General features: G+C 46.6%; 1 protein-coding gene across 2 annotated transcripts; it reads right to left on the reverse strand.

The window, feature by feature from the left end:
- Positions 1-1452: 1452 nt before the first annotated feature.
- LPAR5 (lysophosphatidic acid receptor 5) lies at positions 1453-19700 on the reverse strand. Of its 2 annotated transcripts, none has more exons than XM_033173732.1 (2): positions 19575-19700; positions 1453-3074 (listed from the first exon to the last, which is right to left on the reverse strand). In XM_033173732.1, the coding sequence occupies exon 2, from the start codon at positions 2827-2829 to the stop codon at positions 1717-1719; it is 1113 nt and encodes a 370-aa protein (XP_033029623.1). In that variant the 5' UTR covers positions 2830-3074; positions 19575-19700; the 3' UTR covers positions 1453-1716. The 2 variants fall into 2 exon arrangements, with proteins under 2 accessions (XP_033029623.1, XP_033029622.1); XM_033173731.1 differs by lacking the exon at positions 19575-19700 and adding an exon at positions 10776-11271.
- Between the last annotated feature and the right edge of the window lie 461 nt (positions 19701-20161).

Consider the following 20161-nt stretch of genomic DNA (forward strand, 5'->3'; position numbering starts at 1 on the left):
CCAAATGTAGTGTCTATATGATGTCAGCAGTTTCAAAATGCCAGTCTCCATGCCCCTCTGCTCCATTTCTTCTACATTAACCCTTTTCGCCAATACATTGGTGCTGGGGAACCTGCTGGTAACAATCCATTTGCAAAACCCGAATGACCTGCTTGCAATACTAAACTCTGTCTGAGAGCACCTTTAGTCTCCCATCAACCCCCACTTCAAGCCCCCCTTTCCCCCATGGAGTCTGGCTTAAGCCCTTAGTCTTTATCCTTCAATTAAAATTAAGCCAAAGGAATCACAAATGCTTTTAATCACACCGATCCCTTGTGACACAGGCTTTCCTGTTTGTTTTCACTGCAATTGCTGAAATTTGGATGTAAAGTCCTCAAAGCAGGGACCTGTATTTCCCCCCCCCCCTTTCCTTTTTGCTCATCATGTACAGTGGTGCAAGAAAAGTACCATCATAGTCACCACTGCCACCATCGCCAGAAGCCTGCATTGCAAATATATGCACATATCTCACCACGCGAGTAAAAACGAAATGAAATGCCATCCACACAATGCGCTTCAGTAGTCGGCAGCTGGGTAACATGCGATTTTATTTCCTTACCGCATTATGGATTGGGAAAATCCATGTGAAAATGGGGGATAGTGTGGGATGCTATGTGGCTCAGAATAATACAAGTTACATGTGAGATGCATCCAATCCACTTGAAAAGTTGCTGTGTGTTACAGCCTTAGTTCACCACAGGGCCTGTTTCTTGGGCTGTACGTGATTTACAATGCCTAGGACAGCATCGCCTGAGCTCTGCGAGTGCAGCTTTCTCCCAATTGAAGTGCAGAGTGTTTGAGGACTGGGACTTTCGCAGGGAAACCAAAATGCTTGTTTACAAAGCTATTGTACTACCAACCTTACTGTATGCTTGTGGACCACTTATAAACGCCATCTGCAACTCCTCGAAATATTCCACCAGCAGTGTCTCCGAAAATTTTTACACATCACTTGAGAAGACAAGCAAACTAATGCCAGTGTACTGGAAGAAGCAAAGATCACCAGTGTTGAAGCGATGATTCATCAACATCAGCTTCTTTGGACTGGTCGTGTTGTACGGATACCTGATTATCGTCTCCCAAAGCAACTAATCTATTCCGAACTTTAAAATGGTAAGCGTAACACTGGTGGTCAACAAAAGAGGTTTAAAGACTCTCTCAAGGCAAACCTAAAAAAATGTTGTATAAACACCGAAAACTGGGAAACACTGTCCTGCGAGCATTCCAATTGGAGAACAGCCTTTACCAAAGGTGTCATGGGCTTTGAAGATGCTCAAACTCAGGATGAAAGGGAGAAACATGCTAAGAGGAAGACACAATGACTAACTCCTGCCCAGAAAGCTATGTCCCCACTGTGGAAGGATGTGTGGATCCAGAATTGGCCTCCACAGTCAGTTACGGACTCACGGTTAAAACCATGTTTATGGAAGACAATCTTACTTGGCTACGAGTGATCGCCAAAGAAGAAGACAATGCCTAGGGTGCAGAAACAGGTTACCGTGGTCATGTAAACATACTCCCTACAGGTCTGAAACAGCCTCCAAACATCCATGTTCTAAGAGGTTTTACCCCCTTTACGGTTTTGTTTCATCACATCCCCCGCCCCTCTGTTTATCATTCAAAATTGCTAGCAAGCACTTTTTGCAGTATGTCACCAGTTGAAGAGCCCACCTGTGCTTATATTTCTGAATCTTCAATGGGGCTGTTCAAAAATATCTTAGGGGGAACAAATGGCAAGCCCTCGTAGGGGAGGATTAAGGTTTGGACCGGGAATCCTCGCTTGGCACTTGTTGCCTGGTAGGACTTACTTTCTGTTACCCGATTCTGAAGTGTTCCCATTTCAGAGTCCCAAGCTTGCGCCCTCCTCAGTTTATTTAAAGTGTTTCGGAAGCCCTCTGTGTTGAAGTAATAGATCAGGGGGTCCAGAGTGCAGTTCATACTGGCCAATATCACAGTGATGACCAGGGCCTGCCGTACCGAATCCTTCATTTGCACGTCGGTCTTAATCAGCTGGGCTTTTATCAGCCCATACGCTGCCAGAACGACGTTGTAGGGCACAAAGCAGATAATGAAGATGACCAGGTTGACCACTAGCATGCGAAGGGTCTTCCGTTGGCGCAGGCTCTGCATCCCACCAGCCTGGCACAGTTTCTGGAAAATTCGGACCGAGCAGTAGGAAACAGAGGTCAGGGGCAGAAGAAAGCCAAGGATCTCCGCGAGGATGATCAAGGGAAGGAGTTCTTTCTGCCACAGGCCCTCGCTGAAGTTCTCGAAGCAAACAGTGATGGTCGTCTTGTCTTTGACACAGGAAGTGGATTTGTGGACATAAGCCACGGGAATAGAGCCCACCAGGATAAGCACCCAGACCACAAGGCAGACAATCCGAGCTAGCCTGGGGCGCCGGAGGTGGCGCCAGCGAAGGGGGTGGACAATCGCCACATAGCGGTCCAAGTTGATGCACATCAGGAAGAGGCAGCTACCGTACATGTTGATTTGGAAGACAGAGCCAGAGACCTGGCAGAGGAATTCTCTAAAGGGCCACTTCTCCATGGAATAGTAGTAAATACGGAAGGGCAAAGAAATGGTGAACAGGAGATCGCTCGCGGCCAAGTTAAGCATGTAGATGCTCACCACTGACTTGAGTTTCAGGTAGTTCAAGAAAATCCAGATAGCGGCCACATTGAGCAGCAAACCTGCGGTGAAGATCAGGCTGTAGCCGATCAGGTGCAGCCGGTGGTTGGCACTGTGGTCCTTGCAAATCACGCTCTGGGTGACATTGGCCAATGACATGCCTGTGAAGCATCTGAGGGCCTCAGTCCTGCCGTTCAGGGTGCTTGGAGGCAATCTCCTTCAAAGGAAAGGGCACCAGAAAGGGTGCACAATTCTCAAGCTGGCGATCATTTCTTCATTTCATTTCTAGCAGTTGCTGCTGCTAGATGGTTCTCTTCCCAGCATTCCTACTTGAGCCTCCAGGCCCCAGGAACTGTCAGAGATGGGAAGGCCGGCGCCATTCATGATCATACAGAATGATGAGTCTGGAAGAGAATGAAAAATGTAGTTTTTAACTGTAGCATACTCACATCAAGAAAAGTGAGGAAATCAGTCACAGGGGTGGGGAGAGAAATGCACGTAAGGAGAAAGGAAAAGGCAACAGGTAGATAGATAAAGCATGTTGTTATTAAAATGTTCAGAAAGTGCATGAGGTTTCTCCAGATTTTCCTCTCTGGTATTTATCAGCTAATTTAGTAGCTAACTACCAGAGGAGGGGGAACTTAACCCCGTCCCTACCTCTCTTTAAAGTAAAGGTAAAGGGACCCCTGACCATTAGGTGCAGTCGTGTCCGACTCTGGGGTTGCGGCACTCATCTTGCGTTACTGGCCAAGGGAGCCGGCGTACAGCTTCCGGGTCATGTGGCCAGCATGACAAAGCCGCTTCTGGCAAACCAGAGCAGCGCACGGAAACATTTACCTTCCCGCCAGAGTGGTACCTATTTATCTACTTGCACTTTGACGTGCTTTCAAACTGCTAGGTGGGCAGGAGCTGGGACCGAGCAACGGGAGCTCACCCCGTTGCGGGGATTCGAACCGTCGACCTTCTGATCAGCAAGCCCTAGGCTCTATGGTTTAACCCACAGCGCCACCCGCGTCCCTCTCTTTACCCATCAGGAAAAACTCCTGGTAGGGGTGGGTCCTCTTTTTGCTTCTCCAGGTTCTGATAATGGGGTGTTGTCATCACCGAGAATACCACATAACATCATCAAGAGTCTTTGGATGGGGTTGAACTATCAGATAATGAATTACTTTGACTTTTTTTCATAAATCTTGGCTCAATTCAGAGAGCATGTCAACACTGCATGCACAAACCACAGCATGCAGTTTCACTTCAAACTATGACTTCCGATTCTGCTCTCTCTTGATAGAAAGAGGTAAGATTCATTGGCTGTGTCTGGGTGTCTGAATTAAGCTTTTGCTGAAGTGGGAGAAAATAGCAAGTAAACCATTAATGAAGTGTAGGTGAGTTCCCACGAGGCAAGACACAGCCATAACAGCAAGAACCTTTACTGTAGTGTTTTTCAACCTTTTTGGGGCAAAGGCACACTTGTTTCATGAAAAAAATCACGAGGCACACCACCATTAGAAAATGTTAAAAAAAATAACTCTGTGCCTATATTGACTATATATAAAGTAATTCTCTTGAATAGGAATCAAATAAACACAAAGAAAGTATTTTATAATTACTTTATTATGAAATAGTAAGTAAGCAGAAATATGAAAAATTATAAAATACTTTATTCAGTGCGCAACCTGGGTCTGTTTGGCTGAACACAAAGCTGATATTCTGGCTGTAATCGAAGAAAGACACCAATCACAGCCCGGACATCAGAAAAGTGGAGGGTGTCCCCCTGAGGAGCGCCAATTGGCGCCCCTGCTGGCCGAGGGTGGGGTCAAAAACCCCACCCACCCCCATACCCAGGACACAGTCTGGCGCCTGCCTAGTGGGCAAAAATTTGACTTTTTTAAAAAAGAAAATCTTTTGAATTTTTCAATTTTTCCCACGGCACACCAGGCAACATCTCGCGGCACACTAGTGTGCTGCGGAACAGTGGTTGAAAAACACTGCTTTACTGAACTACGAAACTGGGAAACAGGCAAAGCAAATGCACTCCCACAGATGCTACCCCACAACCTAAGTCAAATAGCTTCATCTAACTCTGCCGTGTGCTGGAGGGGATGTGGGGAGAGAGGAAAGTATATCCACATGTGGAATCGAGCTCCTCAATTCTTCCGATCATTCTGGAAGGATGTATTTGAAGAGCTAGCATGATGACAACCCAACAAATTCCTGTTGTTGTTGTTTAGTTGTTTAGTTGTGTCCGACTCTTCGTGACCCCATGGACCAGAGCACGCCAAGCACTTCTGTCTTCTACTGCCTCCCGCAGTTTGGTCAGACTCATGTTGGTAGCTTCGAGAACCCTGTCCAACCATCTCGTCCTATGTCGTCCCCTTCTCCTTGTGCCTTCCATCTTTCCCAACCTTCGCCTTGTCGTGGCGAAGGGGCTTGAATAACTCAGAGAAGCTATGAGCTATGCCGTGCAGGGCCACCCAAGATGGACAGGTCATAGTGGAGAGTTTTGACTAAACATGATCCACCTGGAGCAGGAACTGGCAAGCCACTCCAGTATCCCTGCCAAGAAAACTCCATGGACAAAGACAACAAATTCCTATGAAACCTCAAATGGCTCTTCTTTCTTTATATAGTAGAGAAGAACTTGGGTTGCTTCATAGGAAAATGCTCTTATTCATAGTTACTGCTGCAGGATAGACAACTGCAAAGTTCTGGAAAGCCCCTGCCTGCAGTAAAATAGAAACCAGGTGCAGTACCAACAGCTTTAGCTTTTAGCATTCATGGAACAATTGACTGCATGTATAAACACTTAGACTGCCCACTCAGATGTGGCTTCGCACAGTTTTATTACATATGCAACCACAAAATAACACAACGGCCAACAACCCTCCACACATGAATGCCAATGGAGAGACACCTTGAGATAACAGATGTTTTCCAGAGCAGATATGGAAAACATGGACGATTGAAAAACATGGACAGTTGCCTTGGCTGGGGGCTATGATTTCTTTCTTGCATTTGTTTTGTTCTGTTATGTACAGAAATCAGTAAAACAATTGAAGCAACAACAACCCTAGGTAGGCTCATATGGGAGAATGCGGTCCATCTGATCACTTGCTCCCAAGCTGTGTAAGGCTTTGCAGGTCAGAACCAGAACTCTGAATTGTGTCCAGTAACAGACTGGTAGCCAGTGAAGCTGTGGTAACAAAGGGGTAACAAGGGGAGTCACATGCCCCTTATAATCAGTCCTGGTCATTAGTTTGGCTGCTAGCTGAAGTTTCCAAATACTATTCAAAGCTAGGCCTGTGGAGTTGTTGTTGCTATTGTTGTTGGCATCAACAACAAGAAAAAAACCTGGATGTGCATTTCCAAAATATAAGATAAAAAAACAAATAAAATAAAACCTACACACAGCAACAGTGTTTTGTTTTGTGTTGCGTATGGACCTATTAGGTCCATAAATTACCATATAGCATATATTCAACACAAAAAAACAGCGACAATTTGTTGTTGACAAAGGACAGCTGGACATATAAAGGGCCCCATTACCTTCAGTAGCTTAGGGCCTCATCAAACCTAAATCCGGCCCTGGACTTGACATCCATCTATCTCAAGAGAAAATGGAGTGTACCTCCATGGGTGAAGCTAAACCACTTAGTGAGCTCCCTGGGTGCAAGACTGGGCAGTGTGTCTCGAAGTTCTGGGCTGCCCAGACAACAAGACCCTCTTCTCAGCTGATGGGGTCCAAAGGAAAGCAGAGCAATACTTTTGGCACCAGGTTGGCTGAAGGAGTTGCCAGAAGGAGGCATGCAAGGCACTGTCCAACCGCCTTAGGAACTCCAGATTTGCGTAGGCTTTACATCTTAGCCTTTTCTTCTCCAGAAGATGTCCTGCAAGGCAGCATGTACTGATATTTCCTCAGGATTTAACTCCCAGAGACTTTCTCCATATTACAAATAAGATGTAACTAAAGCATGTGTCACTTTCAGGAAGGAGTGTAGCTGATGCACTACCTTCAGCTGTGCAAAAGCGCTCCTGGCTACTGATGAAACTGATGAAACAAGCACACCCATTTGGTGAACCTGAGTCATTTCCCCATTCCAGAGGTCCACCATGGCTTTGACAGTATCCCAGGTGAGACAAAAATTCCCAGGAGTCATCCAGAAACCATCTGGATCCTTTAGCTTCCTGGGACGGCCAGCTGAAGGAATCCCCTCTTATTTGCAACTATTAATGGAACAGGAGTCGCCTCATTTCCTCTACTACTTGTCACTGTAAGGAACTTACATTCTAGGCGTGTAACCAAAAATTTTGAGAAATGCAAAGAGTGTGCAGGGTGGCAGAGGATGAAGCAATAAAGAACAGCCATAACCTAATGCAGGTAATCCAATATGCTTAAAGTTATTATTTTTTGCCATCAATTTCACCACCTCCATATAGTTCAATAGTTTTAAAATAGGAGACCCAAAAGACTAAATGTTTGTGGAAGAGTGGAGAGCCCTTTCGGATTATCTGAAAAAAATGCATAGGTGATGGAGAGGGCAGATCGCAATCCTATGCCTATCTAACTAGGAGCAAGCCGCATTGAACTCAGTGAAACCAATTTCTCTGAGTATGTATAGGATTGTGCTGCATGAAAGATTCTGTGCAAATGTTAACTGACTACTGTGGAGTGTGGAATGGCTCTATAAACTTCCTGTCTGTTGGGCCTTCCTAGAGAGTACGATCTGTTTTCAGCAGGGGGCCGGTCCACTGGATATGATGCAAGAGCACCACGAGCCCCGGTGGCTGCTTACCTGTGTGCCTTGTGAGCGGCAGGGGCTGGTGGTGGTGGCAGAGGGATGATGAGTTGCGCGTGAAAAGGCTCTGGAGAGAGGCCGCTTAAAATGGCGGCTGCTCAAGCGCTGCTGCTGCTGGCACCAACAAAGCCCAGCCCCCTTCCTCCTCTAGGCAGGGCGGGGAGAAGCCAGGAGGAGGGAGGGAGGATGTGCCGCTGCTGTGTGAGGGAGGGAGAGGGAAAAATGCGTGTACTGGCGATCCACGCAGCGATTCCTGGACCATCCACGGGCCGGATCCAGAAGGCAATTGGGCCTGATCCAGCCAGTGAACCTTAGTTTGCTGACCCATGCTCTACGGGGAGCTGGCTTCAGGCACCAGGCCTGTTGGCAGACCAACACTGCATTATAAAGATGTCTGCAAATGTGACATGAAGACTGGCAACGTCAACCCCACCCAGTAGGAATCCCTTGCAGATGACCGCAATGCCTGGAGACAGACAGTCAGATTGTGTATCCACAGCAGTGACCAGAGGAGGAATGACTGCTGGGAAGAGCGCAGAGAGAAGAAATGCCATGGTACATCTGCAACAGCACAACTGGACACCTTCATCTGCCCCAGTTGCAACAAAACACGTCTCTCCTGTATCGGTCTCTACAGGCACAGCAGGTGCTGTAACTCTAACAATGGTTAGACTTCACCCCCCCCCCAAAGGTGCACTCCTCAATTGTCTCCCGAGACAGACGGATATCAACAACAAACAACATAGAAAGGTAGCAGAGAGCAGTCGTCCTGCTCTAAGTGCTTGTCACTCTTCCTGTTCTACTTGTGCTTTTACCCTTTGGTCCCCAAATAAAACTAGCTGACATCTTTCTTAAACTTTACAAGTAAATGCCTGTAATTAATTGCTCACAACTGTAACGGGGGCACATCAAAAATGGCAGCGGCTACTTCTGTGACTAGAAAGTCCCCCTTCCAGTTAGGAGAGTAGTTTCTGTGGTTTTCTGCCCACCAACACACTTCAGACATTAATTTATGTGTGCAAAAACAGAGAGAATCTTTCAAAGCATAACAGAAGCAGCACTAGATCTTAGGGCTCGTCCACACCAATTTTCCACTGCAATTTATAGGCACAGATACATGTTTTTCTGGTCTGTGTCCAAGTGTGTGATATGTATGTGTAGTTTAGGGATTTGCATTATTTTTATTTTTTTATTTTTGCACTGCCACTCTCCCCACAAAAACCCGCTCTTTAAAGCTCCTGGCAATCTACAGAAAACACAAATTGCCATTTGTTCCGATTCAGCATTGAAGAGCAGGTTTTCCTGGGGAAAGTGGTGGTGGTGATGATGATGATGATGATGATATGCTTGGAAAAGGGAGGACCTGTAAGTAGAAAGCAGAAGGCAGAAGGTAAATGTGGATGAGCCCTTAGGGGAGGCGAGAGAGAATACCCCCAAAATCAGCCTGGTTATGTTGCTTTTGTTTTCCGGTGAGCATAGCCTCAACACTAATTATAATAACTATCCCCTCTTACGAGGGAATGCTGGGAGCTGGAATTAGGGGTGCTTAGGGTTCCAGACCCATGGTAGTCCTGGTGGATACATCCAGTATGAAATTAATTAGTCAAAGTGCCAATGTCCAGGCAACTGGGACTTGCACCTTTACAGGAAGGGCTTGGTGGAAGAGCATCTGTTTTGCATACAGAAGGTCCTTTAATCCCCAGCATCTCCAGGTAGGACCCTTACCTGACCCTGAAGAACCATTGCATGTCCATATCAACAATACTGAGGTAGGTGGACCATATGTCAGTATAAGGCAGCTTCCTACGACAGTGGTTAGACTTGTGCCGCAAGGTGTCATTGGACTACGACTCCCATGCTATCTGACGAATGACCAGACTGGATAAGAATTGGAGTCCATCGCAATCTGGAGATCCCATCCCTGTTCTTAGCCTTTTTTCTTAGGGCAAAATCAGATGCTATATTTGGGACATGTGAACAGTCTCCCAACATTTTTTTTTTTCAAAAAATGAAAAGCAGCCACAGGAGGCAGCCAATTTCAGTGGAGGAACACGGGCTTTGAAACCATTTTGAAATGGTCCTGTAGATAGGCCTGCCCAAAGTGTCACAGCAAATTCTTTTCAGTTTTACCTTGTGTTTCTACAGAAGGTGCCCAGGGACTTTGCCAGATAGGGTACCGAACTGAAGCCGAAAACAACCTGACCACTTTCATTTCCAGTTTTTGGTAAAATTGGTAAAATTCCATTTAGATCAGGAAATGAAAGTCACACATACCATCCCCTCCAATGGCTTTTCAAAGGCATCATAGCAACACACCTCTCCTTAGCAAGTTTTTCTTCATACTAAAAACGATCCAGCTCATTTATATACAAGTGGAATTTGATATAGTATTATAAATTATTATAGCATTATTATTCACATGGCCAAGATCCTTCAGCAATGCTTACTCACAACTAAGTCCCATTCTGCAAAAGTTCTTTCTCTAATAAAGTAGTCTTAATAAATAAATACAAAGTGTAAAACCTTTTATTCTGTCATTTTAAAAAATCCTGGCGCTGGTTCTCTCTGCTTTAACATGATGCTAATTTTGTGGATTCTTAATTGTATTTACCTTGTTGAGATGTTCTTAATCCTAACTCTTATATTGTAGGGGTTTGCTTTTAAAAGCAGAATAAAAATAACTCAGCAAATAAGTAAAAGAAAAAAAAATCTGGCTGTCTAAATTGCCAAGGAAGGAATAGGGAAGCGTTGCTATATTTTGTTCTGTCTGATTTCTTGTGCCTTTAATAGTTGCATGACAGGCAGAAATTCAGCAGATGCGAGTTTCCTAGAATGGAAATGCAGCGATGAAGAAGCTGTACCTGCTGAATTTCTGCTTATCATTCTTCTTTTAGAAGCACAGAAGAAGACCTGCCAAAAGTAAATGTAGGAACACTGTCTGAGGACACCATTTCAGGCCGTCATAACCATATCTCAGTTTAATCTCTTTTCAATGCTTCTGAGTATGTTCAGAGCATACACCTCTGAGTAAGCATAGCTCATGCCTCAAACCTGTGCAGAAATTAGCAGGGGGAGATTTTCAGATTGTGGCATTGAACTTTGCCATAGGGCTAATGTCAGCCTATTCCTATGACCCACCCTGTATTTTTTTCTGAGGAGTTTTTCTTTGGGGGGGGGGGGGAAGCAGGCCAGGCTGAGGAGGTTTTCCGGTCAGCCGGCTAACCGACAGATAACAAAGCATTTTTATGGCTACCATCACAATCACCAGCATTTAACCTCATCTCCCTTCTCCACTCTTTCGGTGTCTTTTACCTCTCTGTATCTGGAGGAATTACAGGCTTGATGTTTCTGACATCCTCGGCTGAATGTCCACAGCAAACTGAAGGAATTTTAGCTCACCAGCAGAACTCAAAGGCAGATCAGAAGCGAGCGAGGACCTCAGGTTAGTGGGGAAATCTAGCTTCATGGACTTCACCGTCCGGACTTTCTCTCACCACATCTGGCTGCTTCCATTCCTTCTTTTACGGAAATTGCTCTTGTTCTTGCTTCAATCCCATTTCCCGGCCATCATGTGTCTGTGACACAACTTGCCATTGATAACAACATATGAACTTTGGTTTCAACAGCTGATAAGCCGTGACAGGCTCCTCAGACAGGCAAGAGCGAGCATGAAGAAAACATATCATCCTCTGCCCACTGCAGTAGTTTTGTGGTGAGAGGAACGCGACAAATAAGGAAGTGGGCTAGTGGTACTTTTTGCTAGCTTTTTACTTTTCTTCTTTTGCACTTCCTCAGACGTCTACCCTACCCTGTGTGGAAAGTGCAGAGCAAGGCAAGGAAATTAATCATTAGCCAGTCACATCGGAGCTCAGGCTCGCAGGGCTGAAAGGAAGTTGAGCGTTTGTTGGATGGGTGTGTCACACAAAGCACATCGCACCAATCCTCCAGCATTTGCGTTGCCTTTTCCGGCTAGAAAAGGTGCTGATTTTTATGTTAAAATCGCGGTTGTCCTGGGTCTAAAACACCCAGAGATTGCTTTCTGTCCTTCGTAGTGAGAGCCAGAGAATCCCAAGCAGGACCGGTGCTAGGGTTTCTTGCACCCTAGGCAGACCACCTTCTGGCGCCCCCCGCCCCCCCGCCAAAGCCTGCTTTAGCGGGAGGTGGGGGTGGTGGAGAGGCAAGCAGCAGTTTCTCCGCTGTAGCGGAGAAGCTGCTGCTTGCCCGTCTTGCCCCCGCCCCCCGCCAAAGCCTGCTTTAGCGGGAGGTGGGGGTGGTGGAGAGGCAAGCAGCAGTTTCTCCGCTGTAGCGGAGAAGCTGCTGCTAGCTCGTCCCGCCCCCCCCGCCCAAGCCTGGCCAGCGCCCCCTCCATTTTGGCACCCTAGGCAATTGCCTAGTTCGCCTTAATGGACGCGCCGGCCCTGATTTCCCAAGACATTTTGAGGCCTGAGGCAGAAAAAGTGTGGTAGTGATAGGGGCAGATGGGTCTCATTAACCTCGGAAGGTAGCCCATCTAGAAGAAGGAAAACTCTGATCCTAAAACTTGTGGAAAGTTTTGGGAGAAGAAATCCAGAGTGGAGCTCCTCAGGTGGTTGGATGGCGCCTTCTGTGCCTCCTTCCGGCAACTCCAGCAGCAAAGCTGGTGTCAAATGCATTTCTCTGCTTTCCTTTGGACCCCATCAGCGGGGGCCGAGAGGGGGGGTCTTGACGTCTGGGCAGCTCAGGATCTTTATGCATGCTGTCCAGGTTTGCACGCCGGGGAGGTCACTTCGGTGCTGTTAACACAGCTGTTTGACTTCGACCCCGAAGGCGCTTTCCATTGTCTCTCGAGAATGATAGAGGCCCCAAATGGCGCAGTGGTTAAGCTTAGAGCATTCCATAGAGCACAAGACATTTAGTTGTGGGTTTGAGACCCACGTTGGGCAAAAAGATCCCTGCATTGCAGGGGGTTGGACTAGATGACCCTTGTGGTCCCTTCCAGATCTATGAGTCTATGAAAATACCTCTATATACTTCATAACTACCAACAAAACTAAATGCAGGGGGGGGAACTTGTGGCCCTTCGGATTCTGTTGGACTCTGCAGCCAGCATGGCAAATGACCAGGGCTGATGAGGCTTCTGGTTTCCCACCCCAGATTACCGGGTGACCTCAGGCTGGCTACAGTCTCTGAGGCTAACCTCCCCTGGGCTGTTGTGAGGATAAAACAGTGTTATGTGACCACATATGCTGCCTTGCACTGTTTGGAAGAGGGGATATAAATAAACTGAAGTCACCTCTACCTCTCTACTGACGGTCTGGCCTTGCCAAGATTGCCTTATTGGCCATACAATCCATGCACCAAGTTCAAACAGCAAGGACACGTGGAGAGATGCTTTTCACGCTGCCCCATGGGCAGACATTTTGCAGAGAGGCAGTGCACTGGAGAGGGGGCAGAATTAATGAGGAACAGTCCGTACCCAAACAAAACTAGCCGAGCAGATTTGAAGTTATATAATTGCATCAGATCAGAATGAAACAAAATGTTGGTGCTGAACACCACAACATCCTTCTTTCCTTCTCATTTTTAAAACGATTTTATCATCACGGGGTTGCCGTCTGGGCTTTATTACTTTTTGCTTTAAATATATGTTATCCATTTCTGCAACAAAACTGGTGCTTATTCCTAAGTAAATGTGCTAAGCATTGGGGCGGCCGAAACAAACCCCATTTCATTTCTGTAGGCTAGATGTTGCGAAGATTTAAGTGCCTTTCAAGTGAGAAACTGCACATGCTCTGAGTGTTGTGTGCATGCGTGATTATTACAGTATTATCATCACCATCATTAAGTTTTCAAGGAAAGTAATAGTAAGGCAGTATTCTATATACAATTGATGTATAGAATCAGTGGTTTTTTCTGGGAGGAATGCAGGGGTATGCATACCCCTAAACATTTTGTGAATCTTTGTACTTTTGCCCATTCACTGTATTTATTTCCCCCGATTTGAACTATAAAATGGTGGTTTTCTTGAGTCAAAATGAGAGTACCCCTAAACTTTTTTTTTAAAGCACTGTATAGAATAATACAGTGCTCACTGGAAGGGCAGATCCTGAAGTTGAGGCTCCAGTACTTTGGCCACCTCGTGAGAAGAGAAGACTTCCTGGAAAAGACCCTGATGTTGGGAAAGATGGAGGGCACAAGGAGAAGGGGACGACAGAGGATGAGATGGTTGGACAGTGTTCTCGAAGCGACTAGCATGAGTTTGGCCAAACTGTGGGAGGCAGTGGAGGATAGGGGTGCCTGGCGTGCTCTGGTCCATGGGGTCACGAAGAGTCGGACACGACTGAACGACTGAACAACAATAGAATAATACTTATATCCAAATAGCTTAATATGGGAGGAATTCAGCAAAGCGCTAAGCAGTATTTCTGCTTGCCTGGTGGAATCATCTGCCTCCCCCTGCTGTTCTGGGGGTTCTCCAAACTCCCCCAGAGCCAATTTGGGGTACACAGGAGGGAGAAGAGGGTGAGAAGCTCCCCATTACACTAGTGAAATTTGTTTTTCGATCTTTGGATGATTTGGATGGAAAACAACCAAGGAGGGGAGTAATAATATGCCTTAACCTCCGATAATACTGGGAACTGAGCTTCCAGTTGGGCATTGTCCACACCATTCTTGCGTTCATATTGTTATGTATTGAAGTTCTCACCCTAGGCCACCCAGGGGTGTTGTGTATATAGTTTTCACTCAGGTCCACGTCAGTTAATTTAGGTGGGAAACCCTGGGCTATTGTTGTTACAATGTTGTCTGCCTATAAAAGCAGGCCAGCTGAGCTGTTTGAGTTCAGTTCAGTTCCAGTTTAAGAATAAAGAGCTGCTTGGAGAAATCTCTGTGTCGTCTGCTATGTCCACCCACTACTTAATACATATCACACAGGAGCAGTAGGGCATTTGATTAATGGAGAGGATAGGCAGTTTTGTAATTTGTGCCAGGAGCTCTCAATCTGTGCTTTAACTTCATAGGGCGGAATATAAACTGAGACAAAAATAATAGATTTAGTCCCAAAATTCAAAATGCTTCCCAGGGCTTAGATGCTCAGGGTCCTCAAAGACCATGATCTGGGAAGAGAGGGATGAAGAGACCATTGTAGCAAGGCTCCCTCCTGGTCAGTTTAGAGGCCTTTGTTTCAAACACATGATAGTCATCAAGGGAGATGCTGTCAGTTAGCCAAGTTCCTTGCAGAGTGGTCATGTCATAACCCTTTATATACTCGCAGAAAGACTGGTCCCCAAATTCGTTGGACCAGCCTGTAATGTTCCACGAGATTATTACACTAGCAGAAGTCCTTGCAAAGACTTCCACAACATTAGTTAATGAGTGACAGTCAACTAAGCTTTGCTCTGAGAAGACCCACTGAAATCAACAGACAGGACATTAACTTCAGTTTTTCTGCTCTGAGTAAAAGTTGGTTAAATATCACCTGAAATGTGTGTGTGTGTGTGTGTGTGTGTGTGTGTGTGTGTGTAAAAACATCTATATAAATATTTCTATATTATTTTAAACGACACAATAAAGGGCTTAGTCTGTAATTAAAGAGTACAAAGATTTCCATCATTTCTATATGTCTTCTAACAGAAATTGTCTCTTGTGGAGAAATGGGCCAGTGCATCCGGCTCTTAACCCAGAAGGTTGGTGGTTCGAGTCCACCCAGGGTTGGCTGTGTGCAGGATTCCTGCATTGCAACGGATTGGTTACCCTCGGGATTCCTTCCGACTCTACGATCCTATAATTTCTTCTTGCACCTTAGTGTTCCAGTGTAGTATAAGCGATCTGTTACTATTACAGTATTTTAAAAACCAGGGTTGGCAATCTGTGTCTTTGTGCCTCTAACATGGGGTGGTGGTGAGGGAGAAGAGAAATGTTTGTTGAGGTCCAGCTCCGAGGGCCTTCTGGCGATTCCCTCACTGCGAGAAGTGAGGTTACAGGGAACCAGGCAAAGGACATTCTCGGTGGTGGCGCCCGCCCTGTGGAACACCCTCCCTTTAGATGTCAAGGAAATAAATAACTATCTGACTTTTAGAAGACATCTGAAGGCAGCCCTTCCCTGTTTAGGGAAGTTTTTAATGTTTTAATGTTTTATCGTTTTTTTAATATTCTGTTGGGAGCTGCCCAGAGTGGCTAGGGAAACCCAGCCAGATGGGCGGGGTATAAATAAATTATTATTATTATTATTATTATTATTATTATTATTATTATTATTTGCTTTGCAACCGGAGCAACACGCAACGGCTGTTTAAAGAGGAGCTCTACATAAGGACATGTGTACATCCAGGGTCTACAACTACTTAATCCAACCATTGCTCAGAGTCTTCACAGCAGGGAAAGCTCCCCTGAGGGGGGGTCACAGTTAGAACTTCCCATAACCGAGATTTATCGGGCATGGGGTGGGAGCTCCTCGTTCCCCTTTGTCTTCCTCTCCGCAGCCTCGGCCTGTAGAACCTTCCTTCTCTGCCCTTGTTTGTCTTTCTCAGTCTCTGTATGTTTCTTTTTCTGCTGACACTGGCTCCTCATTCACAGGGTGACATCCCAGGGGATATATATGTGTCCCTGCCACCAATAAATCCTGAGGGGATAACAAAGGCCTCCCAGCCAGTGATCTCATCCAATTTCGTTTTAGTGCCTTTGCTTTCGGAGCCAAGCCCCTTTTCTCCCGATCCCTTGTTGCTGGGATCTTTGTTCTTCCAAATTTCAGGCCCTTTTCAAGAAGAGTGGAAGGGGAGAAGCTGGCAGGTGCACGGCTACAACAGCCGGAAAAGCTGCCATGGAAGTTCACAAGGAAGCAGGAACAGTCGGACACAGGGGTGTTGGCGGCACAGGCGATATAAGGAAAGTGTAGCAACAGTAGTAGTAGGAACAGTAATAATAATTCCACCCTTAGGAATGTCCCTGTTGAATCAGACCAAGGTGTCCTATAGTCATGCATTATTCCATACCCTCCGAGTGTCCCTATTTTGCAGGGTCGGTCCCAGATTTGCAGAAGCCGTGCTGATTTCTGATTTGATCCCAGAATGTCCCACTTTTCCTTAGGACGCCCCAGTGCTATTTTTCTAGAAAAAGAGGTGCCAGAACTCACCATGAACACCCTCCTTGTTCTCCTATGATGGCAATGCCACCCACCTGAGAGGTGCCAGAACTGAGTTCCGATGAGTTCTGGCCGGTGCTTTTTCTCTGGGGGGGACGCAGGGATACGCCTACCCCTAAACATTTTGTGAATCTTTGTACTTTTGTCCATTTACTGTATTTACTTTTCCCAATCTACACTAATAAAGTGCAAGTGTCTCTGCGTCCAGTCCCTGTGTCCGTGGGATTGCGCTACTGCGCATGTGCCCCACGGACAACGGTTGGGACTTGGAACGCAGAGACTTCACGCCGCGTGCCACTCAACGACCCCGAGAGCAAATACGGCGCCTACCAGGTGGGAGCAAGGGAGCGCAGGGGCCCCGGGATCTCCGAGGGATCGAGCAGAAACCCCCAGGCAGCTCTTTCCTGGGGGCGGCCCAGCCACAAAGCATGGCGGGCGAGGCAGAGAGGGAGCCGGCGGGCGGAACGGAAAGGCCGCGCGGTGAGGGAGCCGGGGGGACCCATGGCGGGAGCGATCGCGGCCGGGCGGAAGACCGGAAGGTAGCCGAGGGAGCACGGGCAGAAGCGAAACGGCGGAGGAGAGGGAGCGACGGAAGAGACGCCGGAAGGAATGTTCTAGCGCCCGTTAATTTAACGGGTTTAAAGCACTAGTTTGAACTATCAAATGGTGATTTTCTTGAGTCAAAATGAGAGTACCCCTAAACATTTTTTTAAAGAAGAAAAAAAAAGCACTAGTTCCAGCTTTAACCCCCCCCCCCGGATGTCCCTATCTTCATCTGAGAAATGTTGGCGGGTATGGAGTTATACGACCCCCAAGCGAAGGAGATAAGTAACTACACAACCTTTAGAAGATACCTGAAGGCAGCCTTGTACAGGGAAGTTTTTGTTTTGTTTTGCTTTTTTAAAAAAAGTTTAATCTTTTATTATGTTTTTATACATGCTAGAAGCTGCCCAGAGTGGTTGGGGCAACCCAGTCAGATGGGCAGGGTATAAATAAAAATTATTATTATTTTGGAATAGGATGTCCCTATTTTCAGAGATATGTTGGAGGGTGTGTTGTTATGCCTTTCATTAATGGCCTCATTCATATGTCTCTGGGAAGCCCAAGAGCAGGGAATTAAGGTTATACATGTTCTCCACTTTTTGTCCCCAGCTCTTAGTGTTTGGAGGTACACTACTTCTGTTCCCATCATTTCCATTTAGTTATCTTTTCTACTGGTCCTTGTCAGACCTGCTCTGCATTAATATGTGCCACAATTTCTCAAGCCGTGTTTCTCAAACTTGGGTCCCCACATGTTGTTGGGCTACAACTCCCATCATCCCTGACCACTGGTACTGCTAGCTAGGGATGTGGTCCAACATCATCTGGAGACCCAAGTTTGAAAACACTGGAAGAAAGCAGCGACTAAGAGCACACCCACACTTCCATGTGTCCCATGCCTAGAAAGAATGGGTCTGAGCGCTTTTCTTCACTCCTTTCCTAGGGAAAACCACTCTTTAGCTTTAAATAGGGGCAAACATCAACCCAGAGGAAACCTGAGGGACATTTGCTCCAATTGAGCACTAAAGATCGGGTTTCCCTGGTGGGAAAGCGGTGTTGCGAGTGGAAGTCTGGCTAGCAGCCAGCATCACATCTTGTGGCAGTGAATTCAATAAGCTAATAATAAAATAGTGATCTGTGTGAATAAATTCTTTCTTTTTTCTCTGGCCTGGGCTGAGGCTACTGCCAACACATTTTTACACCATTATCACCTTGCCGACAAAGGTCCGTATAGTTAAAGCTATGGTTTTCCCAGTAGCAATGTACGGAGGTGAGAGCTGGACCATAAAGAAGGCTGATCGCCGTAGAATTGATGCTTTTGAATTATGGTGCTGCAGGAGACTCTTGAGAGTCCCATGGACTGCAAGAAGATCAGACCTATCCATTCTCAAAGAAACCAGCCCTGAGTACTCACTAGAAGGACAGATCCTGAAGTTGAGGCTCCAGTACTTTGGCCACCTCATGAGAAGAGAAGACTCCCTAGAAAAGACCCTGATGTTGGGAAAGATGGAGGGCATAAGGAGAAGGGGACGACAGAGGATGAGATGGTTGGACAGTGTTCTCGAAGCTACTAACATGAGTTTGGCCAAACTGCGAGAGGCAGTGAAGGATAGGCGTGCCTGGCGTGCTCTGGTCCATGGGGTCACGAAGAGTCGGACACGACTGAACGACTGAACAACAACAAAAGTATTACGAGAGAGGAAGGGGGGGAAAATATCTCCACATCCCTCATGATTTTAAAAAACCCTTACTATCTCTCTTACAATTTCCCTGAAAGATTGGCTAAGCTTTGTTGGAGAAGAGATGCTAGAGAAGAAATGCTAGAGAACAGTGGGTTCCCTTAGGGCACTTTGTGGATTGGTTGCTGGGGCAAGTTTTGTACTTATGGTGTCCCGTTATACCTCTTTAAGAGCCATGGCTTCCCTCAGAGATTTGTGGGAGCTGTTGTTTGCTAAGGGTGCTGAGAGTTTTTGAGGGCGCCCTTAACAAACTACAGCTCCTAGGATTCTTTGGGAGAATGCTGTGCCCCTTAAAGCTTTTAACGTACCCTGTGGATGTGACCTACTTAGGCAGCCGCTTCATTGCAGCACTTGCTGAAGAAACCACAGCGGCAGGACTCCCACCACAAGTCTTCTACCGGTAGAACAAAATGTTTCTAAAAACACACACACACACACACACACACACACACACACACACACAGCGTCATGTCAGCCAGAAGCGAAGACCTGGCTTTGAGGGATGAAAACATGGCTGCCAGTTAATTCGCGATGTCCCATAATTAGCGGGAACGACACCCCTCCCCTTCACAATAAAGGAGGTTTCCTCAGAGTCCTGCAAAACCGAGAACCAGCCAAGGTCTGGGAGCTCTGCTAAGGCTGCGATATTTGCTATGGGGCCCTCTGAGACCTTCTGCCTCCTTCCCTGTGAAGTCAAAATTCAGATCTACCTACCTCCTACTTTCTCTCAGCCCCTGAGCCAGTCCAGTTGCTGACCAGCGGAGTCCCATGTTGTGTTGGCGAGCTGCATTTTCTACTCTAAACTCCTTAGGGAAAACAGCAGGAGTGCCCAAATTACTTCATCTCCTTGCATGAGCTGGCAGCAGGTAAAACCAGACTCCTGGGGCGTGTTTCGGGGTGTGTCGGGAGCTGCAGATCCAAACATGTTCCTGGGACTAGGCGTTTATGATATCTGGAAATAATAAGAACACCACCTGCTACAAAAACCGTAGGAAGATACAGCCTCCCAACATTTCGCTGGTGAGAATAGCAGCAGGGCTAGCTAACCTTGTGGCCCTTCCCAGATCTTGTTGGGCTCCCATCAGCCCCGGGCCAGTATGGTCAATGGTCAGAGGGAATGGGAACTGGAGTCTGACAACACATAGACTACAACAACAGCCCCCCGCCCTAGAACAAGTGTCATTGCCTTACACACAGAGAGGTCTTTCCTTTTCCCTATACACAGGCCAACTACGCATTGCTGAAAGGAAGGCTCTTGTCCGCTGGTGTACACTGGTATTTCTTTATTATTATTTATTAAA

The sequence above is a fragment of the Lacerta agilis genome, chromosome 16 (assembly GCF_009819535.1).
Source record: "Lacerta agilis isolate rLacAgi1 chromosome 16, rLacAgi1.pri, whole genome shotgun sequence".
In the NCBI taxonomy this organism is placed as follows: Eukaryota; Metazoa; Chordata; class Lepidosauria; order Squamata; family Lacertidae; genus Lacerta; species Lacerta agilis.